This window comes from Budorcas taxicolor, chromosome 11 (genome assembly GCF_023091745.1).
Source record: "Budorcas taxicolor isolate Tak-1 chromosome 11, Takin1.1, whole genome shotgun sequence".
NCBI lineage: Eukaryota > Metazoa > Chordata > Mammalia > Artiodactyla > Bovidae > Budorcas > Budorcas taxicolor.
The window spans coordinates 49,308,056-49,330,537 of record NC_068920.1 but is presented as its reverse complement, the minus strand read 5'-3'; the positions used below and the strand labels follow the sequence as shown (position 1 = coordinate 49,330,537).

Genomic DNA, 22,482 nt, shown 5'->3' with positions numbered 1-22,482 from the left:
TCACAACTCTATCACATAGCTTCTCTGAAGGTTCCAGCCCATGCTGCTCACTCTCATCTCTGAACTTTTCTGGCAGGAGTCTCAGCCCTCCACAATTTGGTACTTAATTATAGACTGCCTTGTGCGTTCTCTGGTTATTCTCATATCTTGTTCCCAAGTGTAGATGTTAGGGGACGGGGCTTCCACTCCCTACCATCTCCTGGAGGCAGGGTCTCAATGTGCCAAAAGCTGATTGGACTCCACCCAGCCTCACCCTACTCTTCACCCCAGCCTCTCGGTGGCCTCAGATCTGTGTATGTGTGTGTAAGTCTGCACACATACACACAAGCGCAGACACAGGTGCGCACGCGTTTTCTCTGTTGCAGACACATTTAGTCAGGAGTTCCCTTCTCGAATATCTGGAACTACCTACCCAAGACAGAAAACCCCTTCCTGACCGAACACTGGGCACTGCTCCCCAGTGCGAAGTTCCACTATATCAGGAGGGTGAGCAGAGCTGGCGGGATGTCCCCTAGTGGGTTTGGGCTTCCCTGATGGCTCAAATGGTAAGGAATCCACCTGCGGTGTGGGAGACCTGGGTTTGATCCCTAGGTTGGGAAGATACCCTGGAGAAGGGAATGGCTACCCACTCCAGGATTCTGGCTTGGAGAATTCCATGGACAGAGGAGCCGGGTAGGCTAGAGTCCATGGGGTCGCAAAGAGTCGGACACGACTGAGTGACTTTCACCTCATTTCACTTCTCTTCCCCTGGTGGGTTCAGTGTGGCTATCACATCCTAGCAGAGTATGGAGCTGGACTGAGCGCTGGGCAGGAGACTTTGTGTCTCTATTCCAATTCTGACCCAGCTTCTTTGTGCCCTGGGGGGACATAGAAGGGGGACACCGGCCAATTCGCTGTCTTGCAACATCCTTAGGCGGCGACATTTGCTGGTAGTGAGGAAGACTCTCCTTGCCAGGGCATGTTGCACTGCTCCAGACTGGCACAACCAGGGCTCCCTGGAGCTACCCTTGGTTCCCCCACCACGTGCCTTTCCCCTTAGGCTCCAAATCATCTCTCTGCTCTGACCCAGATGCCCCCACACCTGGGGTCCCAAGCTGTTCATCCTTGGGGTTACTGACATCTCAAACATGAGACATCATGACATGAGATGTCATGAATACTGACATTTCAAACCTCTCATTTCGAAGTGGGAATACAGTGTGATGCCGTAACAGAGAATGGTGGAGATTCCAGGTTGACTTCTTGCGGGACACTTAGGACACAGCGCAGAGATTCAAGGCTTGGACAGAGAGTGCTAAGAGTTGGTGTGTTGGTGAAGGGCGGAGGGGAGAAGGTGAGAGCTGGAGAGGCTGGGGGTGGGGGCCCTGGAGCCCAAACTCTTTTCCTTTACAGTTTTACCGGTGGCCAGTCCCCACATGTGAATAAACAGATGAGTAAGCAAAGGGGCACTTATGCAAGAACAAAGAAAAATAATTGTATCACACTTCACACACGCCACCCGGAGCCTGGAGCAGGATCCCAGGGAGGGGCGTTGCAGTGGGGGCATGGGTGCTGTGAGCCGAGTCTCCCTCAGAAACCAGAGCCGGCTTGGCAGCCCTGTCGCCGTGGGAAAGGAATACCCTCTCCTGGAGGGAGGCCAGCGTTTACTCCCTTTACAGCTGCAGCGTGCGGGGGAGGGAGGCGCTATCCCATACCCATCTGTGGAGGTTTAGCAACCCGATGAGTGAACCCTTTGGGACTCAGGACTGAGCAGCACCTCTTCCTGGGCCCGGCCCTGCGTGGCAGCCACCTGCGATCCAAGGGGTACCAGGCAAGTGCAGAGGAGGGCGCTCACTGGGCCAGGACGCTGCCCGCCGGGGCCTTTACCAGGCCTTGGGGCTGCCTCCTGACCGAGCTCAACAGGCCCAGGCAGCTGCTGCCTGAGCCACTGTGGGTGTCCCAGCCGCCGCCCGGGGAGCGACAGCCACATTCCAGGCTCCGGGCTGGCAGGGTAGCTTGGCCGCAAGTTTCAACAGGAGAGTGGCTGGCGTTCAGGCACATCGGCGCTGAGAGTTTCCTCCCTTCCCTGGGAGGTCTCAGGTTGAGGAGATGGAAGAACAGGTGTTCAAGGGGGACCCTGACACCCCTCATTCCATCTCCTTCTCGGGCAGCGGGTTCCTCTCCTTCTACCAGGCTGGGGCAGTGGACGCCCTTCGGGACCTGGCCCCCCGGATGCTGGAAACAGCCCATCGCTTCGCTGGGACGTCGGCAGGTGCGGTGGTGGCAGCCTTGGCCATCTGTGGGATCGAAATGGGTAAGGCTTTTGTTCTGGGTTCCCTGGGGATCCTCTGGAGGGGTTCCACAAAGCAGAGCCTGAGGGTTGCTTGGGGATGCTTTGGGGAACAAAGCCAGGTCGTCTGGGTGGTGGGAAGGGAAGATGTAGGTGGAGTGGGATAGCATTTGCCGTCAGGGTTTGCTGGGTCCCAGTCTCTGACCCACTGGCTGAGCTCGGAGCTCTGTCTCCCTCTCCCTCAGCACCCTGACCTGACACTGTCTCCCGGGCTCTGGGAGAGGGAAAGGTTGTATCTCTCTGAAACATCCCGTCTTGGGAGTTACACCATGACAGAGGCGTACACTGGGCGAAGAGCTGCTCCAGCCTGGCCTCATTTAAAAATGCAAATATCCTTGGGAAGGACAAATTGACACCTTCATCATCTTGGTGGAGGTGGATTCGTCAGACCAGCTTCCAAGCGGCTGGGAGTGAAAGCCCTGGGCTTGGAGGGATGGACAGAGGGGTTGGCAGGGGGAAACTGGGAAGGAATATGGGAGGCCTCACTTTGCCTGCTGCCCCACTTGTCCAGGAGGCCCGGGGGGAAGGATGGGGCGACACACGGACAGGCAGGAGCACCATCCCATGAAAGGGGAGTGGACCGTTCCGAGCAGCCCACACGGCAGGCCCAGACCCGGTCCCAGAGCAGACTGACATCCACGTGGGCTGCCTCACCTGGGGAGCGGGGAGGGGGAGCATTTATTCATTTGCTGCACTACCATTCTGTGTGAGCCTGTGTTCCGGGCACTGGGGACAAAGTCCCTGCCCTCACGGAACAGAAATTCTAGAGAGAGTGGAGACACATGATAAGCCTCCAAACAAGTAGTCTCCTAACGTCAGATCAGGAAGTGATAAGAATTATGAATAAAATTGCAGCAGGAAAGGGTCAGAGAATAAAGTGAGGACTGTTTGAGAAACGGTGGTCAGGGGGGCCATTTTGGAGGAGGTGACATTCAAGCAGAAATCTGAGTGAAGCGAGAGAGCAAGCCATCTGATGATTGGGAAGAAAAGACTGTTCTGGGTACAGGACCAGCCAGGGAGCCTGTGGCATTGGGGAGTGAGGAGGGGGGTGGGGGGTGAAGCTGGAGGGGCAGGCAAGGGCCAGGTCACATGGACCTTGTAGCGGGGAGAACAGATTTCACTCCTGGGGAGTGGGGAGGAAGGAGGGAGGCAACGGGGACAGGTGGCCCAGTCCCCCAGGGTTTGAGTCCCCGCGCTGGTGCTTCATGGTGTGGGCCTGGGGCATGCGGCTGGATGCTCTGTGCCACAGTTTCTACTCTGTCCAGCTGAGATTCTCAGGTTACATTAGAGGGTTAATCGCCTGAGTGAGTGAACGAGTTGGTATGTGTCAACTGCCGGGCTGTGCAGAGTGAGACGGACCAGGGAGGGCAGAAACAAAAGGAGAGCAACGCTGGGGGAGGCGAGAGGAGGTGAAATGAAGGGGAGAGTAGCGTGGAGCCATATACACTAACACATGTAAATAGACAGCCGGTGGGAATTTGCGGTGCGACTCAGTTCAGTTCAGTTCAGTCGCTCAGTCTTGTCCAGCTCTTTGCGACCCCATGGACCACAGCACGCCAGGCCTCCCTGTCCATCACCGACTCCCGGAGTTTACCCAAACTCATCTCCATTGAGTCCGTAATGCCACCCAATCATCTCATCCTCTGTCATCCCCTTCTCCTCCTGCCCTCAATCTTTCCCATCATCAGGGTCTTTTCAAATGAGTCAGCTCTTCGCATCAGGTGGCCAGAGTATTGGAGTTTCAGCTTCAGTATCAGTCCTTCCAATGAATATTCAGGACTGAGTTCCTTTAGGATGGACTGGTTGGATCTCCTTGTAGTCCAAGAGACTCTGACTCAGGGAACTCAAACTGGGGCTCTGTAACAACCTAGAGGGGTGGGAACGGGTGGGAGGAAGGAGGGAGATTCAAGAGGGAGGGGGCATATGTACACTGATGGTTAATTCATGTCGATACATGATACAAATCAAACCAATATTGTAAAGCAATCATCGATCCATTAAAAATAAGTAAATACAAAAAATAATAAAGTTGACAATTAAAAATAAATAAATATAAAAAAATAAAGTTGAAAGAGCAATATAAAAGGGGGGAAAGAAACAGGGAGAGCAGTAGGAGGCTGTTGTTCGGGGCAGGGGGCTGGGCGGTGAGAGCAGCGAGGGCATCCGCTTTAGGGTACAGGTTGGAGGAAGGGCCAGGGGCGAGGGGCCGGCTGCAGAGTGAGGAGGGGAGCAAGCAGGGCCCCTTCCTGCCTGCGGATCTGTGGTGGGTGAGATGTCTTTCTCTCTGTTTTAAAGAATAATTGTAATACCCATTCCCTGAGTACCCCTTCTGTGCAAGATTAAAGTTTTCTTTTCTCATAATTCCCAAGTAATCACTTCTTTCTCAATTCAAACAATGCAAAAGTATTTAGAGTATAAAGGGAAAAAGAAGCCTTCACTCACCTCCCCCCTTGTCCCCAATCCCACTTCCCCTCCTAGAGCCTGTGGAAGGACTCTGCTGGGATCCTTCTAGATCTTTTTTTTTTTTTAATGACAAGTCCTCTGTGAATGTAGCAGTTCATCCTTCAGTCACCCAGTGGACCCTAGGACAGGCCTTCAGAAAGGGGTGAGGGTCCTCTACTCCCTGGTGTTGGAGTCACAGACTCCCTTCCCTTGGAGACACCCCCTTTTCTGGGATTTCTCTCTCTTTCCAGGTACTCGGGTCACTCACCCGTTCCATCACCCCCACTTCCTCATGTCTTTAGTTCAACTTCTTAAAACACACCAGCCCGAAGGGTCAGTGGTGTCTCTGTCTTCAGGCATTTGAGAACTTTCAGAATTAATCCAGTTCAGTCAATAAACCCTGCCCAGATGGTTGGATGGCATCACTGACTCAATAGACATGAGTTTGAGTAAACTCCGGGAGTTGGTGATGGACAGGGAGGCCTGGCGTGCTGCAGTCCCCGGGGGCGCAGAGTCGGACACGACTGAACTGAACTGAACTGAACTGAACTGAAAACTGACTTGGCCAGGCTGTGAGGGACGTGGATGCCAGCGGACAGGGACTCAGACCCATGCGAAGGACCCCTGACGGTGGTGTGACCGAGGGCTGGTCTGCATGCTGGCCACATGCTTGTGACTGGGAGGGAAGTTCAGGGAAGGGAGAGGGCTGTGCTCTTTTCATTCAGCAGCGTGTTTATGAGATTGAGCCACCGTCACTCAAGTGTACTTCATTCATTTTAACTGCCGTGCAATTTACTACTAACCACCCCTCCCCCGAATCAGGCACTGTTCTCTTTGGTGTATTAACTCATTCAGTCCTCACAGCAACCCTCTGAGTTGAAAACTACTATTATCTCCAATTTACAGAGGAGGAAACTGAGTCACAGAAAGCTTAAATCACTTGCCTAAGGTCATGCAAACAGTAGTTGGTAAAGCTGGTGTTTTAACCTAGCCTGACCTTTAAGCCACTTTGCTGCTGCTGCTGCTTTTTTTTTTTTAAATAAATATCTATTTACTTGACTGCACCAAGGTCTTAGTTGTGGCAGTCAGGATCTTCGTTGTGGCATGAGGGACAGTTAGTTGTGGGATCTAGCTCCCTGACCAGGAATCAAACCCAGGCCCCCTGCATTGGGAGCTCAGAGTCTTAGTCACTGGACCACTAGGGAAATCCCGCGACTCTGCTTCTTGACAACGCAGTGTCAGGGGGCATGGATACTGGTTGTATGGACACCAGAGTCAGGGAAGCCTCTCTGAGTAGGTGGAATTTGCACAAAGACCTGAAGGAGGGGAGGGAGTGAGCCACGAGAACGTCTGGGGAGAGCACTCAGCGAAGAGGGACACGTGACTTGTCCCATCCTGTCATCAGTTAGAAGCAGAGCCAGAACCAGGACTGGGTCTCCTGATTCCCTTTAATCCTCTTCACCTCTTTCCGTGTCTATTCCATTAAAACTGTACCGTGGTTCATTTAGCCATTCTGTTGATGGACACGGCCAAGTTTTTGTTGTTATAAACAACACTGCAATGAGCATCCTTGTTTGAGTCTCTCAGGTCCACATGGAATGTTTCCCTAGGTTACATATCACATGAACTTTACTGGACTAGGGCTAAATTATGCGCCAAAGCGGTTGTACCAAATTAACCACTCAGTTCAGTTCAGTTCAGTTCAGTCGCTCAGTCGTGTCCGACTCTTTGAGACCCCACGAACCGCAGCACGCCAGGCCTCCCTGACCATCACCAACTCCCAGAGTTTAGCCAAACTCATGTCCATTGAGTCAGTGATGCCATCCAACCAGCCCATCCTCTGTTGTCCCCTTCTCCTCCTGCCCTCAATCTTTTCCAACATCAGGGTCTTTTCAAATGAGTTAGCTCTTCGCATAAGGTGGCCAAAGTACTAGAGCTTCAGCTTCAACATCAATCCTTCCAATGAACACCCAGGACTGATTTCCTTTAGGATGGACTGGTTGGATCTCCTTGCAGGCCAAGGGACTCTCAGGAGTCTTCTCCAACACCACAGTTCAAAAGCATCAATTCTTCTGAGCTCAGCCTTCTTTATAGTCCAGCTCTCACATCCATGTATTTAACCACTAGCAGCTCCTGATGTCCCCACAGTGTCATCATCAACCCTTGGGACTATCAGGCTGCAGAGGTTTTTAATTTTTTTGGTCCGGCCAGGTGGCTGGCAGGATCTCAGTTCCCTGATTAGGGATTAAACCTGGGAGACGGCAGTGGAAGTGCAGAATCCTAACTAGTAGGCCACCAGTGAACTCCAAGACTGAAGAGTTTTAAGTCAATTGGATGAGTGTGAAGTTATATCTCATTTTATTTTGCTTATTTAATCTGCACACCCTGATTACTAGTGCTGTTAAGCATCTCTATGTATCTATCTACCACTTGTGTTTTCTCTTAAAAAAACCAAAATGTTTTACTTGGCTGTGCTGGGTCTTAGTTCACGGGAGACCTTTAGTTGTGACATGTGGGATCTAGTTCACTGCCCAGGGATCAAACCCAGGACCCTGCATTGGGAGCATAGAATCTTAGCCACTGGACCACCAGGGAAATCCCCACTTGTGTTTCCTCTTCTGTAACTTACCTGCTCATAACCCTTTTCTGGTAATCTTTTTCTCTTCAACATGTAGGTGTTCTTTATATAGGCTATACATGAATCATTTGTCAGTTATGGACATTGTAGCTATCTCATCTCATTCCATAGCTTGCCTTTTTATCTGACAATGTCTTTCATTACTCAGAAAATTCCAATTTTGATGCAGTCAGGGATATCAAATCTTTTCTGCCTACAATTGTGTTTTTTAATATCTATACTTTGTTACAATGATTACTTCTGTATTTTCTTTCAAGAGTTTGGAAATTTTGCTTTTTCATATTTAAGTTCATCCATCTGAAATTTATTTTGTAGCTCTTTTGAGGTAGAAATAGAAGATTTTGATTGTGATAGCCAAATACCCACACTATTTATAGGCAACTCTTTCCACACTTGTTTGCGATGCTGCCTCTGGCTTATTCAGGTTCCTGGAATCCCTGGAGTCTCTCTTCTCTTCTATTGGTGAATTTGCCTATTTCTGCACTATACCACAGTATTTTGACCATGATAGTCTTATAATAAGGGATATAGCGTATATGGCAGCCCTCTCCTTCTTTTTTGAATTTCTTCTTCAACTACTGACTCTCTTACTCTTTTTGGCTGTTTTTGTTGCTGTTGCCCTAGGTCTTTGCTTTCCCTCTAGTGCGGTGAGCAGGGGGTACTCTCTAGGTGCGGTCTGTAGACTTCTCATTGCGGTGGCCTCTCTCGCTGTGGAGCGTGGGCTCCAGGCGTCCGGGCTTCGGACGGTGCAGTGCTCGGCCTCAGTGTGTGGTGCACAGGCTTAGTTGCTCCGTGGCACGTGGAATCTTCCTAGACCAGGGATCAAAACCGTGTCCCCTGCGTTGGCAGACAGATTCCTATCCACTGTACCACCAGGGAAATCCCTTGACTCTTATTCTTGACCCCTTTTTCCCCCATGTGAAAGAGCTCTATTAGGATTTTGATTTGAAATTATAGCTTCTCATTTATAATATATTAATAGCCTACCCATCTCTCTATTTCTTCTGACCTTTTTTATCCTTCAGTAAAGATTTTTTGTGTCTTTTACGAGATTTAATAGCTTTTGTTGCTATAGGAAACAAGATCCTTTTTCTACGGCATTTTCTAATCTAATTGATTATTGCTGATATAAAGTAATGTTGATGGCTTTTGTTTGTTGATATTGTCTTGGGCAACCTCATGAACATCCTCAAATATTTCTAAAAGTTCCTTAGTAGATTATCCTATACTTTATGTGTAACTAATCGTACTATCTGCATACAAACAACTGGCTTGTCTCTTTTAAAAAGACTACTTCAACACACGCCCCCCAGCCTCTCTCCTCCAGGCCGACCCCTGTCCTCTTGTTCCCAGCCTGGGCTTTTCCGTCCTCAGATTGTGTTTTGTTCATTGGAAGCGGAGACAGCAGTGGGTCCATCTTCTGCTAACATGAGCCTAGTTCTGCATTAGGGGCAGTTTGGGGGCACCTGAAAATGTTTGCAAAACACTTAACACAAGAGCCTGGTTTTCATTAGAACTGCATTAGAGAATGAATGTTCATTCATTTAGCCATCTGAGGAGAGATGGTTTCCCTGACAACCAGTGGGGGGGATTCAGGATTTCCAACCGGAGGCTAGAAACTACTCCTTGACCTGTCTCTCCCTGTCAAATTTCAACTTACCTTTCAAGCACTAGCTCAAATGCCAAAGTTATGCATTTTTTTTCTTGTTAAAGAATGAGGATTTGGTGAACTTAAAATCCCATCCCCACTTAAGCTGCTACTTGGTACCTTCCTCCCTATAAAAACTTCATGGTAAGCCAATTGTTCATTCATTCAACCAATGATTGTGTATGGAGCATATACTGGGCCCTGCAGAAGATACAGAGATAGAGCGCAAGATGAAGCTCCACCCATGCCCTCCAGGAGCTTAAGTTTGTTCAAACTCAAAGGCAGTAGCCAACTAGTTATAGCATAATAAGTTCCAACTGTATATTAGAAAATTAAAAGGCAGAAGAGTGCAGAGGGAGAGAGCAAACAGATCCCATAGTGGAAGACCTCATGGAAGGGGCATTCGAGATAAGGCTTGAAAAGTAAAGTGAAGTTGCTCAGTTGTGTCTGACTCTCTTCGACCCCGTGGACTGTAGCCTACCAGGCTCCTCCGTCCATGGGATTTTCCAGGAAAGAATACTGAAGAGGGTTGCCATTTCCTTCTCCAGGAGATCTTCCTGACCCAGGGATTGAACCCAGTCTCCCGCATTGTAGGCAGACGCTTTACCGTCTGAGCCATCAGGGAAGTCCAGGGGCTTGAAAGATGAGTAGAAATCTGACATGTAGAGACAGGTTGGGCAGGACCCTCAGCTTCTAGCCGGACTCTGCTTGACAACAGAGCAAAGTCACGTGATTGGGACACATAATGCCTTCGGGGTCCTCTGGTGTCAGGGTTTGATGTGAGAATTTCAGAAAGGCAGCTTTTGACTCAGCAAGAGTTGTCCAAGATGGGAAAGGGCTATTTGGAAGCAGGGGAGCATCTGTCCTTGGAGAGGCCCACGCAGAGGCTGGGGGGCACCTGATTGCTGCTGGTGGGTCCCCTTCATTTAGCTCGGTGACTGACAGGACCCGTCAACCTGGGGTTTCCAAACTCCTAGGCTGAAAGTTACAGTAAGAAGTACTTTTCATATTGTGACCCAGTGTGAACATAAATCTAAAAGAGAAGTTTCATGACCGAATACTCACCATACTCCATGCTATACTTTTGATATTTTTTCCTACTCATTAAAAAATTCTTCACTTAGTCAGTGATTCTCAGTCTTGCACGTTTGAATCACCTGGGAGCTTTGAAAACATCCACTGCCCAGGCTTCTCCCCAACACTAATTAAATGAGGATCTCTTGGGGCGGAAGCCGGCACCAGTGTTTATTCAGCTCCCAGGTGATCCTGGTGTGCAGCCTCAGTTAAGCCCCAGTGCACTTGGCAAAACTAAAACCGGGCAGTGGAAATGGGTCAGGCGTTTGAGGACTAACAAAATTCCATATTTATTAATGGGGCATGGATTTTTCCAGGATAGAGAAAAACGGTGTTGCTCCAGAGGCTTCAGACTGGGCTAGATTCTGAGAATTCCTCTGGGAGAGCCGTAAATGAGGCAGACAGACCTTGTTTCAGGGGCTGGTCCATACCTCACCCTTCGCCCGAGCTCACATCCAAGCCTATGAAGACTCATGGCTCGGAGCCTCTACCGGCTGTTTCTCTTTTTCTGTGGCTTGTTGTATATTTGCAGTTGTATCTCCAACATCACTATCAATCATACAACATTTTAATTACCTGTCAAGGAAATGCCAAACCCCTTAGCTGTTACCTCTCAATTCCTCCATTCAATTGCCTAGCAGCCACTAACCTACTTCTTGTCTCTATAGATTTGCCTATTCTGGATGTTTAATATAAATGGAGTCTATACAATACAATATGTGTCCTTTTGTGTCTGGCTTCTCTCACTTAGTGTACGGTTTTCTAAACTCATCCCTTATAGCACATGTCAGTACTTCACTCCTTTTTATCGTTGAATAATATTTCCTTATGTGGATATAACACATTTTAAAAATCCATTTGTTGGGGAATGTTTGGGTTGTTTTTAGTTTGAGCTATTATAAATGATGTCGTTATGAACATTCATGTACATTTCTTAAACTTTCAAATAACTTTCTTTTTGGGCCACACTGCTTGGTATGTGGTTAGTTCTTCAACCAGGGATCAAACCTGTGCCCCTTGCACTGGGAGCATGGAGTCTTAACCACTGAACTGCCAGGGAAGTCCTTCAATAACTTTAAAAAATATATTTATTTATTCTTGGCTGTGCTGGGTCTTCATTGCTGCCTGGCTTTTCTCTAGTTGTGGCGAGCAGGGGCTACTCTCTAACTACGGTGCGTGGGCTTCTCATTGCGGTGGTTTCTCTTGTTGCGGAGCACAGAGAACCACACTACTACTCAACCAACTAAACTAGCTCCTCAGCTTCTAAATCTCAGAGTTTACTAGTTGCAGCACAGGCGCTTAGTAGCTGCGGCTCCCAAGCTCTAGAGCACAGGCTCAGTTGTTGTGACACACAGGCTTAGTTGCTCAGTTGCACGTGAGATCCTCCTGGCCTGGGGATCAAACCCGTGTCTCCTGCATTGGCAGGCAGATTCTGTACCACTGAGCCACCAGAGAAGCTCTTAAGTAACCTTTTTAAGTGGAAAATGTTCAAGTGTCTTGGAGAGAATAATATAATGCACCCTCAAGAATCCACCCATCATCTAACTTCAATACTTATCAATATTTACCAATGGGGCTTCATGTGCATATTCCCAACCCTGCTTTGTTCTGTTTCTTTTAATATCATTTTGAAACAATTTTGAATCTGCATAGAAGTTGCATGTAGCCTCCCTAGGCTTTGTTTTCTGCAGGAACATTTCACAACAAGTATCTCTCCAGATAAGGACTGTGAGTCTGAGAAGCCCAGGGGGAGTGAGGCTGGTTGGTCTCCTGGCACAGAATGGTGCTGGGTGGGTACTAGCCTCAGTGGCTGTTCCCCTGCTAGGTGGGGGACAGGGGCAGGGGACTTCTAGCTGCCTTTTAGCTGAGCTCATCAGGTGACTCTGTTTTGTCCTCTAGAAGTAATTATTTTCCAAGATCTCTTCCACTGCCTTCTCACAGTGACAACCCACTAAACACCCAAACCACTAAGTAACATATTAAAAGGAAGGAGCTGAGGCTGAGGGTTGGAATTGAGAGTTCTCCTCTTCGAGTGCATAGCAGTCTCGGGATGTGTCCCGCCTCCGTTCCTTTGCTCAAGCTGTCCCCTCTCCCACGGGTGCCGGCCCCTTTCTTTTCTCCCTGTGTCCTGTCTCCCCATCCTCCAAGTCCCACCGCAGACATCACCCCTCTGAGAGTCTCCTCACTCCCGTTCATCCCTTGGTGCTCCCACAGCTGGCTCTCGGAGGGCGCTTGTCTCAGAGATGGGAATCCCCGTGGGAAAGAGCACTTGTCTAGGAAGCAGGCTCTCTGGATTCTGAGGACAAAAGCGTCTGCAGTCACATTGTGAGGCTAGTTTGCCACTCACCTTATTTTCACATGGTTTTTCAGAACAGGGTTTAGGCAGCAGGGAGGTAGGCTTCAAACTAGAGCTAGTCTGAACCCAAAGTCCGAACTCCGACCACCTTCTCTTTCCTCTGGTCCCAGCAATCTATTCAGCAGCAAGTGACCCTGGCCAGGCCACCCTGAGACTCAGCTCAGCTACTGAGCAGTGGGAGGGAATATGCCTGCCGATCCCTCCCCACAGCTTGCTCCAGGATCAGCAGTGGTCCCTGGGAATGAGCTTTGCAAACTCGGACTGACACTGCAGCTGCACTGGTTGGAGGGGCAGAGCTTCAACAAAACACAAGAGCATTGCTCGCTCTTGTGGTCTTTGCACCCCGGCCCCCCAAGGCTGGTGTGGTGGCTCCAGGTTAGGAGCCAGGTTCCTTCCACCGTGTTGCTCACAGTCCGAGAGGGCTCCTCACCACGTCTGCATCCCAGCTAGTTCCAGAGGGGAAGGGGGGCACATCTCTTCCCTCTGAGGGCAGGCCTCGAAGATGACACACACCATGTCACCTCACATCCCACAGGTCAGAAGTCATATTCATGACCACGCCTGACTGCAAGGGAGCCTGGGAAATGTGGACTCTATTCTGGAATGCCATGTGTCCAGCTAAAAATCAAAGGCTCAACTACTAAGGAAGAAGGGGAGAATGGATATTGGGCACAACTAGCAGCCATTGTCATAGTAGTTATAATTTGATATCTGAGATATATGATGATGATGATGGAAAAAGTCTGTCCTTCCTGGGACCAAGGTCTGGATTTCATAAACACCAGGTCAAGTCCAGTGTGTTGGCTGAGGAGGGGCTCAGCACTGAACCATCAGCAGGCTGCCCTCCTGGCAGCCGGCATGTGAGTGCCCCCCAGTCCTTCTGTGTCCCCTGCCTAGACTTTCTGGTGTCCTATCCAGAGAAAACACCTCTTCCCGACACACCCTCCCATTTTACCCCACTGGATCTCTTTCTGGGATCTCAAGTTCACCCATAGACTCTGTCCACTTGATGGTATCCTGTCTTGTTTCAGACGTTGTGTCTCATCCCATCAACTAGATTGGTTGAGCAATTTGAGGTCTTATTGGTCCCGTGGCTCCCACAAACTACTGGTCCAGCAAGTACTGCTTGATAGACTCCTGACAATTGCCAGCCTTTGGCAGGCGTGACACTGAATGTGTCTGCAATTTCTACTTTGGGGTTTACCTAATATGACTTATAATACCAGAATGTCATAGAAGGAAGGTCAGCAACTCCAACTCCTCAACTTTATGGATGACTGTGTTTATACTTTGGAAGTGGAAGTGACTGATTGAAGGTGGACCTCACTCAGGCTAGTGATTTCCAAACTGTGTTCTAAGGAACCCCAGGACTCTGGGGCGAGGGGCCGAGGTGGGGCTAGGAAGAAAAGAGCAGGGAGAGGATACGTACTGAAGCCCACCCCCCGCCCCCCACCCGGCGGCCTTCCCCCAGCTTCAATGAGTACAACCCTGCTATTTTCCATTCTTCATAAAATTTCACTTCAAGAAAGTGTTCCAGTGATTTTTTTCCTGTGCCTACCCTGATCTCCAATGATTTTTTTTTCTTGTTTAAGTTTGAAAGTCACTGTTCTTGTCTAACCTACTTAATGTGCAGACAAAAAAGTTGAGGACCAGTGTCTGGCTGAACGTATGGTGATGAGACAGGCCATTTGCCCTGTCGCTCATCCTAGGCCCTAGGGATCCAGCCTCGAACAAAACAGCTCTCTGCCCTCATGAAGCTGGCACTCCCCCGGTGAAATCAAGCCGTAAATCACTCAACATAGAAAAACACCAACAGGCATGCTCAAAGGAGAAAATAAAGCTGGCGAAGGGTGTGGTGAGTGATCAGAGGGTGCGGTGTCAGGAGGGCTGGGCGGGGAGTCCTCTCGAAGGAAGGGAGGGAGATCTTTGTCTTCTGAGAGAAGAGTCTTCCAGGCTGTGAGATTTGCAGGTGCAATAGACGGGCTTGCATTGTCGGGAAGGAAGGCAAGCTGTCCTTCCGGACAGGATGTGGGCTCTCAAAGGACCCTGCAGAGCCCCTGGGAGGCCCAGGGGAGTAGCTGGGGCCCCTCCCCACATGCCTGGGCACAGCAGGACCCGGCTTGACTCCTGCAGTGGAGACGGGCGTTTCAGTGTGCCTCCCGTGCCTGGTCGCCGCCGCCTCGGGCAGCCCCTGCCACCCCTCCTGAGGCCCTGGAGCCGTAGGCGGCTGAAGATATTGGCATTGGCAGGTGACTCAGGTGTAGTCCTGTTAGTGGCCCCACGGGGGCCTCAGGGGCGGGTGCCGAGAGCACCGCAGCGCCTCTGTGAGAAGCTTGGCTCTGGAGGCTTCTTTCCTCGCTCACCCACAGGCCTGTCTCTGTGGTTCAGTCAAGGGACAAGACACGGCAGGGCTGGTGGAGAACGCAGCTCCCAGGAATGAGGGGCTAGGCTCAGCCCACCAGTGACCTGCTGCTTCCTTCGTTTTCCCGTCTGGAACTTGGGGGTGGGATCACATTCCTAGGACGTTATGATGAGAGACAAAAGAAATCCTGAATGTCCTGGGCAAACGGTCATCATAAAATAAGTCTTTGATGAATGAATGTTGAATGAATGGATGAACAAGGGAAAAGAAAACGATCTTGAAATGGAAAAGCCGAGGTCATGTGGCAGTTTTCAAACTTAACTAAAAGAACACCCTAGAGATGTTGTTAAATTTATTAAAACAGAGACCTGGACTCCAACCTGGTCTGGTTAATATTTTATAATACTTTAGTTGTGAACTCATCTGCACAAGGACTTGGTTTTTCTATGGGAATTCTGTGTGGCAGTGGAAGGACTGACTGTCTGAGCTGGTTTGCCTTGGCCCTGGCCGGGCGCCCAGGGTGATCAGCAACTCAGGACCAATGTTTATGGTGATTACCCTGTAGGTTGTGTCAATTCAAGCTCTAAGCCACAGGTAATGCCAGCTTGGGGGCTTTGCATGTTTATGGGAGACTTTGTATTGTTTCACTGAGAGCCGTACACAGAGGCAAGCCATTGTCATGTTTCATTGACCCAGCAGCTGTTGGATGGCCCTGGCTTTAAGCAAGGTCTTGGTTCAACTGACCCTCACACAGCCCAGAACGAAGGGCCCTGTCGCTGCCAGTTTCTGGTCCAATAATCACAGCAACAGCTTTCTCTCACCCGGCACTGGCTTTCAGTTCCTTCTTCATTTCTGTTTTCTTTCTAACTTGTGAAGTCAACCACAGTTCTGTTGTGGTCACTGATGATGAAGACAATGTTGTTACTAAAGCTGGAGAGTCTTCTTTTCAGCTTAGGGCTCTATTAGTGGATCTAGAAGCCTCTCCAAAGCTCTTTAAACCACTCTTTCCCCTTCTTGCCAGTGAGCGTGAGTATGTGCATATTGTTGCCCAGATACAACCTCAAGTTCAGCCCTGGCTGCTGGGTCCACTTTTCAGAATCAAAATGTCCTCATCAAAAATCATCCCCAGAGTTCTTTATCTGCCTGAGATGGCAGTGTTTTCTGTAATATGAACTCTGCTCTGACTCACAGTAATAATACTATTTATCAGGCCCTTGGAATGTGCCAGGTATTATGCCTAAAGCTTTGCATGAATCATTTACTTTTATCTTCTCACCGTCCTATATTTATACCCATTTTACAAAGTGGGAAAAAGGTGTTCAGAGAGATTAGCTACCACAATGAGCCAAGACTGGGACTCTCCTCATTCCTATATTTCTTTATCTTCTCTAATGATTTCAGAAGTTGCTTTGCAAGCAACACATCAGCTCTCCTACCAAACTCCATGGGCAAAGCAATCATTTGCACATTGGTTAAGAAAGTGAGGTCAAATGACATGATGTATGCAAAAAAAACACAAAAAACCTTTTTGTAAAATGTACAGAAATGACATCACTGGGTGGAGGTGGTTGTAACTCCCACTGTCGTGTTGGAATTAGTATCTTTCAACTCACTGAATAGAAAGTAATTTGTATTTTACATGTTTAATCTCTCCAACCAAATAGACAAAAAATTATTTTCTCCAAACAAGCCTTTGGACTAAAGTAGAAGACAGCTGAATGGAAAACTGGGTAAAATTCTGAATGCGTTGATTATGCAGTGGAAACATCTATTTGGAAAGCAACTCACGCAGGTGACCTATACTAATTCAGTCCCCTCAATATTAGCAGATGTTAACTGACCCCCTGCTGGGTGGCAGGCACTGTGTGTCTAATAGCCTTGGGCAACCTTTGTTCGTTATTTTTTTTACTTTAATAATAACAAACTTGTTATTCTGAAATAATGATAGATACACAGAAAAGTTGCAAAGATAGTACAGACAGTTCTGTATATCCTTCACCCATGTGTGCACGCCAAGTCGCTTCAGTCGCGTCCAATGCTCTGCCACCCTAGGGACTGCAGCCCACCAGGCTCCTCTGTCCATGGGATTCTCCAGTCAAGAATACTAGAGTGGGTTGCCATGCCCTCCTCCAAGGGATTTTCCCAACCCAGGGGCCAAGCCTGCATCTCCTGTGCCTCCTGCATTGCCCGGCAGGTTCTTCACCACTAGCACCACCTGGGAAGCCCCCATCCTTCACCTCGTGTTACCCTCTCATATAACCACAGTCCATTTGCCAACCCTCAGACATTAACGTTGAAACATTACCATCAGCTATAGATTGTGCCAGTTTTTCTACTGATGTCCTTTTTCTGTCCCAGGATCCAATCCAGGATCCTACACTACATTTGGTGGATCCATTCTTAGACCCGCTCACTTAGAGAGTATTAAAATAGCGATGTTTTCTTTGCTTCTCTTTGGGATCAAATTTGGTTTGAGTTCTATTTCCAATTCTACAGGGAAAAAGAGGCAGACCAATGATCAACAAATACCTAGACTGGTTTGACTCACATTTGAATTGGGAATTGACTCATCAGTCCTGAGGGTAACCCACCTCTATCCTCCTGAGATCACCACGTAAAGAAGAATCTCCTCTTCAGTCACAGCTCAGGCTCCTGTGTCTATGGATGTAGGGGCAAGAGTTAGGACCAGGCTTGACAGAGCAAATTGCTCTGTGGTTTGCCCCCTCAAAACCCCAAGTCCAGCTGAGTCACTGAAGAATCCCACCTTCCTGACCAGCAGTCGGGAAGAGTCCCAACAGTCCAATAGAGAAGATACTCTTTGATTGCCTCCTTCAGTTCATTCATTCATTCTTCATCATTCATGATTTTTTAAAGTTGATTAATCTGTGGCTTCCCTGGGTCTTCGTTGGTGTGTGTCAGTTCTCTCTAGTTGCAGCCAGTGGGGGCTGCTGTCTGGTTGCAGTACAAGGGCTCCTCATTGCAGGGGCTTCTCTTGTTGTGGAACACGGGCTCTAGGTGCCGGCTTCATGGTTGCAGCACACAAGCTCTATAAAGCCGGCTCAGTAGTTGTGGAGCACAGGTTTAGTTGCCCCACAGCACGTGGAATCTTCCTGGACCCCTGGACCAGGGACCGAACCCATGTCCCCTGCATTGGCAGGCGGATTCTTATCCACCGGACCATCAGAGGAGGCCTTCACCATTCATTATTGACTTATTCCACATTTATTAAGTCCCTAGAGTGTGCCAGGTACTGAATTAAGGGCTAGGGATATAAGGAGGAGCAAAACAGAAATAAGGGAACATTAGATAGTGCTTTCATTTCATTCTTGAATACCTACTAAGTGTTCAGCACTGATCTAGGCAATAATGGGGGAGGAGGGTGTTCTTGATACAGGTCCTGCCCTCAAGGAATGTGCTAGCCACAGAGACAGGATGGGCTACTCAAGGCAGACCGAGATAAATGGTGCAGACAGTAGTGGGGGAGAGACAGCTAACAGCGGGGATGATCGGGAAGGGGCCCAGATCTTCAGCTGGGCTTTAGGGTGAAGTCTGCAGAGATAGTAAAAAGTCAGTAAATAAATAGAAGTCTGTGTATCGGGAAGAAAAGCGGGATTGTGCACTCTGTTTACTGATGAGAGAAGAGACGGGCTTGAGAAAGGACTCTGGGTCTGCAGATAGGGGAGCATATGTTTGAAGATGTGATCTGAGTTCTGTTGCTCTTCCTGTCTCCCAGGGATAACTGAGCCCTTAGGAGCTATGCCTAAACTAAACCCTAGCAAAGCGGATCCCAAGAACCTCTGTGGAACCAGCCACCACCACACACCCCCACACGCCCCCACCCCAACCCCGACCCTCCCGCCTCACTGTGGGAACCGGAGGCTCTGGAGATGAAGGGGATGTCCCTGGTGGAGACAGTGGCTGTGCTGGAAAGAACACTGGCTTTGGGGCCCTTAAGACTTCAAGGCCTAGCTCTGCTGTTTTCCAGTGTGTGACTTTAGCCAAGCTACTGGTTGAGCTTCTATTTCCTCATCTAAAGAGGAGATAACCATAGTACCTACCTCAAAGGGGTGCCATGAAGATTAAATGAAACTAGGAGGCCTCAGAGCCTGGCACAGGGCGTGGCACCAAGAGGTACCAAAGAGTGGTAGCCAGTTGTTCGGTCACTCAGTCGTGTCTGACTCTTTGCAACCCCATGGACTGCAGCACGCCAGGCTTCCCTGTCCTTCACTATCTCCCTGAGTTTGCTCAGACTCATGTCCATTGAGTCAGTGATGCCATCCAACCATCTCATCTTCTGTCGTCCGCTTCTCCTTCTGCCCTCAATCTTCCCCAGTATCAGGGTCTTTACCAATGAGACAGCTCTTCTCATTGGGGGGGCCAAAGTATTGGAGCTTCAGCTTCAGTCCTTCCAATGAATATTCAGGGTTGATTTCCTTTAGGATTGACTGGTTTGATCTCCTTACAATCCAAGGAACTCTCAAGAGTCTTCTCCAGCACCACAGTTTGAAAGCATCAATTCTTTGGCAGTCAGCCTTTTTTACAGTTCAACTCTCACGTCCGTACATGACTACTGGAAAAACCATAGCTTTGACTATACAGATGTTGGTCGGCTAAGAGATGTCTCTGCTTTTTAATATACTGTCTAGGTTTGTCATAGCTTTTCTTCCAAGGAGCAAGCATCTTTTAATTTCGTGGCTGCAGTCATTGTCTGCAGTGAATTTGGAGCCCACGAAAATAAAATCTGTCACTGTTTCCACTTTTTCCCCATCTATTTGCCATGAAGTGATGGGACTGGCTGCCATGATCTTTGTTTTTTGAATGTTGAGTTTTAAGTCAGCTTTATCACTCTCCTCTTTCATTCTCATCAAGAGGCTGTTTAGTTCCTCTTTGCTTTCTGCTATTAGAGTGGTATCATCTGAATATCTGAGGTTGTTGACATTTCTCCCAGAAATCTTGATTCCAGCTTGTGCTTCTTCCAGCCCAGCATTTTGTATGATGTACTCTGCATGTTAGTTAAATAAGCAGGGTGACAATATACAGCCTTGGCGTACTCCTTCCCCAGTTTTGAACCAGTCCATTGTCCCATGTCCAGTTCTAACTGTTGCTTCTTGATCTGCATACAGGTTTCTCAGGAAAGCAGGTAAGGTGGTTTGGTATTCCCATCTCTTTAAGAATTTTCCAGTTTTTTGTGATCCACACAGTCAAAGGCTTTGGTATGTTCAATGAAACAGAAGTAGATGTTTTCTGGAATCCCCTTGCTTTTTCTATGATCCGACGAATGTTGGCAATTTGATCTCTGGTTCCTCCATAAACAGCAGAGTGGGATTGAATGAACCCTGTAGTTTCATAACTCAAAACTCACATAACATAATGGTAGTCTATGTAGGTAGGTCACAGACCCAACTAAGTGAAGTCTTAGACAGCTGGGGCAATGGATACTGCCAGTCAGCAGAAATGAACTTCAATTATCACGGTTTTGAAAGAGGGAGGCATGGGCATTCCTCTGCAGTGGCTGCCTAATTTGGGGAAATCTCAAATGAGAAGATGCTCTGAGATGACCCTTTTCTCTTTATAGCAGAGGTTCGCCTGGAAGTCCCTTGACCATACCCACACACACAAAGCCTGGAGGGTGACTAGTTCACAACTCTTGCATTATCCCAGTGTCCCCACAGTAGTGAAGGGAGAGCCTGTAAGGCAGGACAGGCCACAGCCTGGAAGGAGGGCATTATTTGTTTCTACCTTGGAGCCGAATTCCAAATAGACTTCTGGGTCCACCAAAGAAAACAGAAAGAATAGAGCTGGGACACATTCTCTTTGCCTGTTCCATCTCGAGGTAATCAGTAGATCCTTCAGTGGAAATTTGTGGAGATCATGCCTGCATTCTGGGCAAGAAACACACAGGGGCTGTGTGAGGCCCCAGGCCCCAGGAAAAAGCACCACAGGCAACTTGGTAGGAATCCACATGATGTACCAGTGGCAGGCACTGCTGTTTCCATGGCAACCTGATATAGGATGATTTGAACTTAATGCCAATTCTTTGGTAAACCCTTAGGGTCAGAAAAAAGGTCTGTGTGGAAAATTGTCATTATCCTTAAGAAGTATTGTGTTTTTTTGGGGGGTGGGGGGGAGTTGTTTATTTAAGTGCTTACTAGGTCAGAGTTGCTTTGCTCTTGCCTAAAGCCAATAATACATTCAGAACAGAGAAGGAAAATGTGAGTTTTTTCATAGATTCTAGTTCTAGTTTCTGCTAACATAGACAGCATGACCTAGGATATATCCATTCTTTATTCATCTCTCCATTTAGCCCACCAGCCAGCGGCCATTCACCCATATGTATTGAGCTCAACCTTTGTCCTGCTGGATTTCTTATAGAAAATGAGAGAATGAGTCTGGTTTAGCATTTTTGACCTAAGCTCCTAGATCCTTAGGAGTTTCAGGGGTGTGCTTTCAAGACCTTCCTTCCCAGGATGGGCTAGGGAGATTGGGCAGGGCCTGAGACCCCACTTGCCTTCAGCCCAGAACAGCCCTGTTTTTAGTTGTTTTACATATTGAGATTTCTTTTCTTTTTTTCTCATTATTTATTTTTAATTGGAGTATAGCTGCTTTACCATGTTGTGTTCATTTCTACTGTACAGCAAAGTGAATCAGCCATACATATACATGTATCCCCTCTTTTGTGGGTTTCCTCCCCGTATTCGTTTTGAACAAAGACTTCTTGACTGAAAAATCAGAGTCTCCATGGACCTTCCAGTGGTGACTCTCTGCAGCTTCAGGCCAATTGTTTTTCAATCAGTGCCCCTGCAGTGCAGGATACAGAAATAAGATGGAGAATAAACCTGTCTCCCCCACATCCCGCCCCACCCCAACCCCCCCGCCCCGGGGGGCTTGCTGTCTCTGTGAGGATAAACTAAGATTACAGTGTGAAAACCTGCTTGGGTAAACGACTGTTGCTAAGATAATACAAATAATAATTATTACAGTGGAGTCGGGCAATCAAGATATACCCACAGGGAAATACAGCCTATAATTCAGCCTACAATTAGGGATCAGGTAAAAGCAGTAGGCTCCCAGGGTCTCCACTCAGGGACTCGGGGAATTGCATGGCTTTCCTGGGAACGTGAGCCTGCTCGCCAGTGCCTCCCGGGGTGGAGGCGGGGGTGGGGGGGCGGGTGGGGGGGTGGGGGGGGCTGCTGCGCCCCCTACTTCAACCCCCCACCCCCACACCCTTGCCCACCGCTCCCGCAGCTGCAGGGAGCCTCACGGTGATTGGCTGAGCTGGAAGTTGTTGCTAGGCTACCAGTCCGCGGGAGGCTGGGGCCTCTAGTCCCATCCTCCACCGCAAATTCATCCCGCACAGCCGAGTTAATTCGGGCACCCTGTGAATGGGATCCCCAGCAGTTAAAATTGTCAGCTGCCAAGTGCCCATCTTTCTAGGATTTAACACTCAGCATGAAGGCTATGTGAAGGAGGGGAAGAGAAGCCTTCTGTTTTTATACTCTGGGTCACCTTAAATAGCTGTTTCTTTGAGCCTCCTCCCTTGAATTCTGGGTTTACTCATATATTCATTATTCATGGATGCATCTGTGTTTATTAAGTGCCTACCATGTTCCATGCACTATGGGACAAAGGGATG

The 22,482-nt window shown here is 48.6% G+C and overlaps 1 protein-coding gene across 1 annotated transcript in view; it reads left to right on the top strand.

Moving 5' to 3' along the window:
* The first annotated feature begins 2,088 nt into the window (after positions 1-2,088).
* Positions 2,089-22,482, top strand: part of PNPLA1 (patatin like phospholipase domain containing 1) — a 51,084-nt gene continuing 30,690 nt past the window's right edge. Inside the window, exon 1 of the mRNA XM_052647530.1 lies at positions 2,089-2,293. Within this exon, the coding sequence (XP_052503490.1) occupies positions 2,089-2,293 (205 nt within the window). The remainder of the gene's footprint in view (positions 2,294-22,482) is intronic.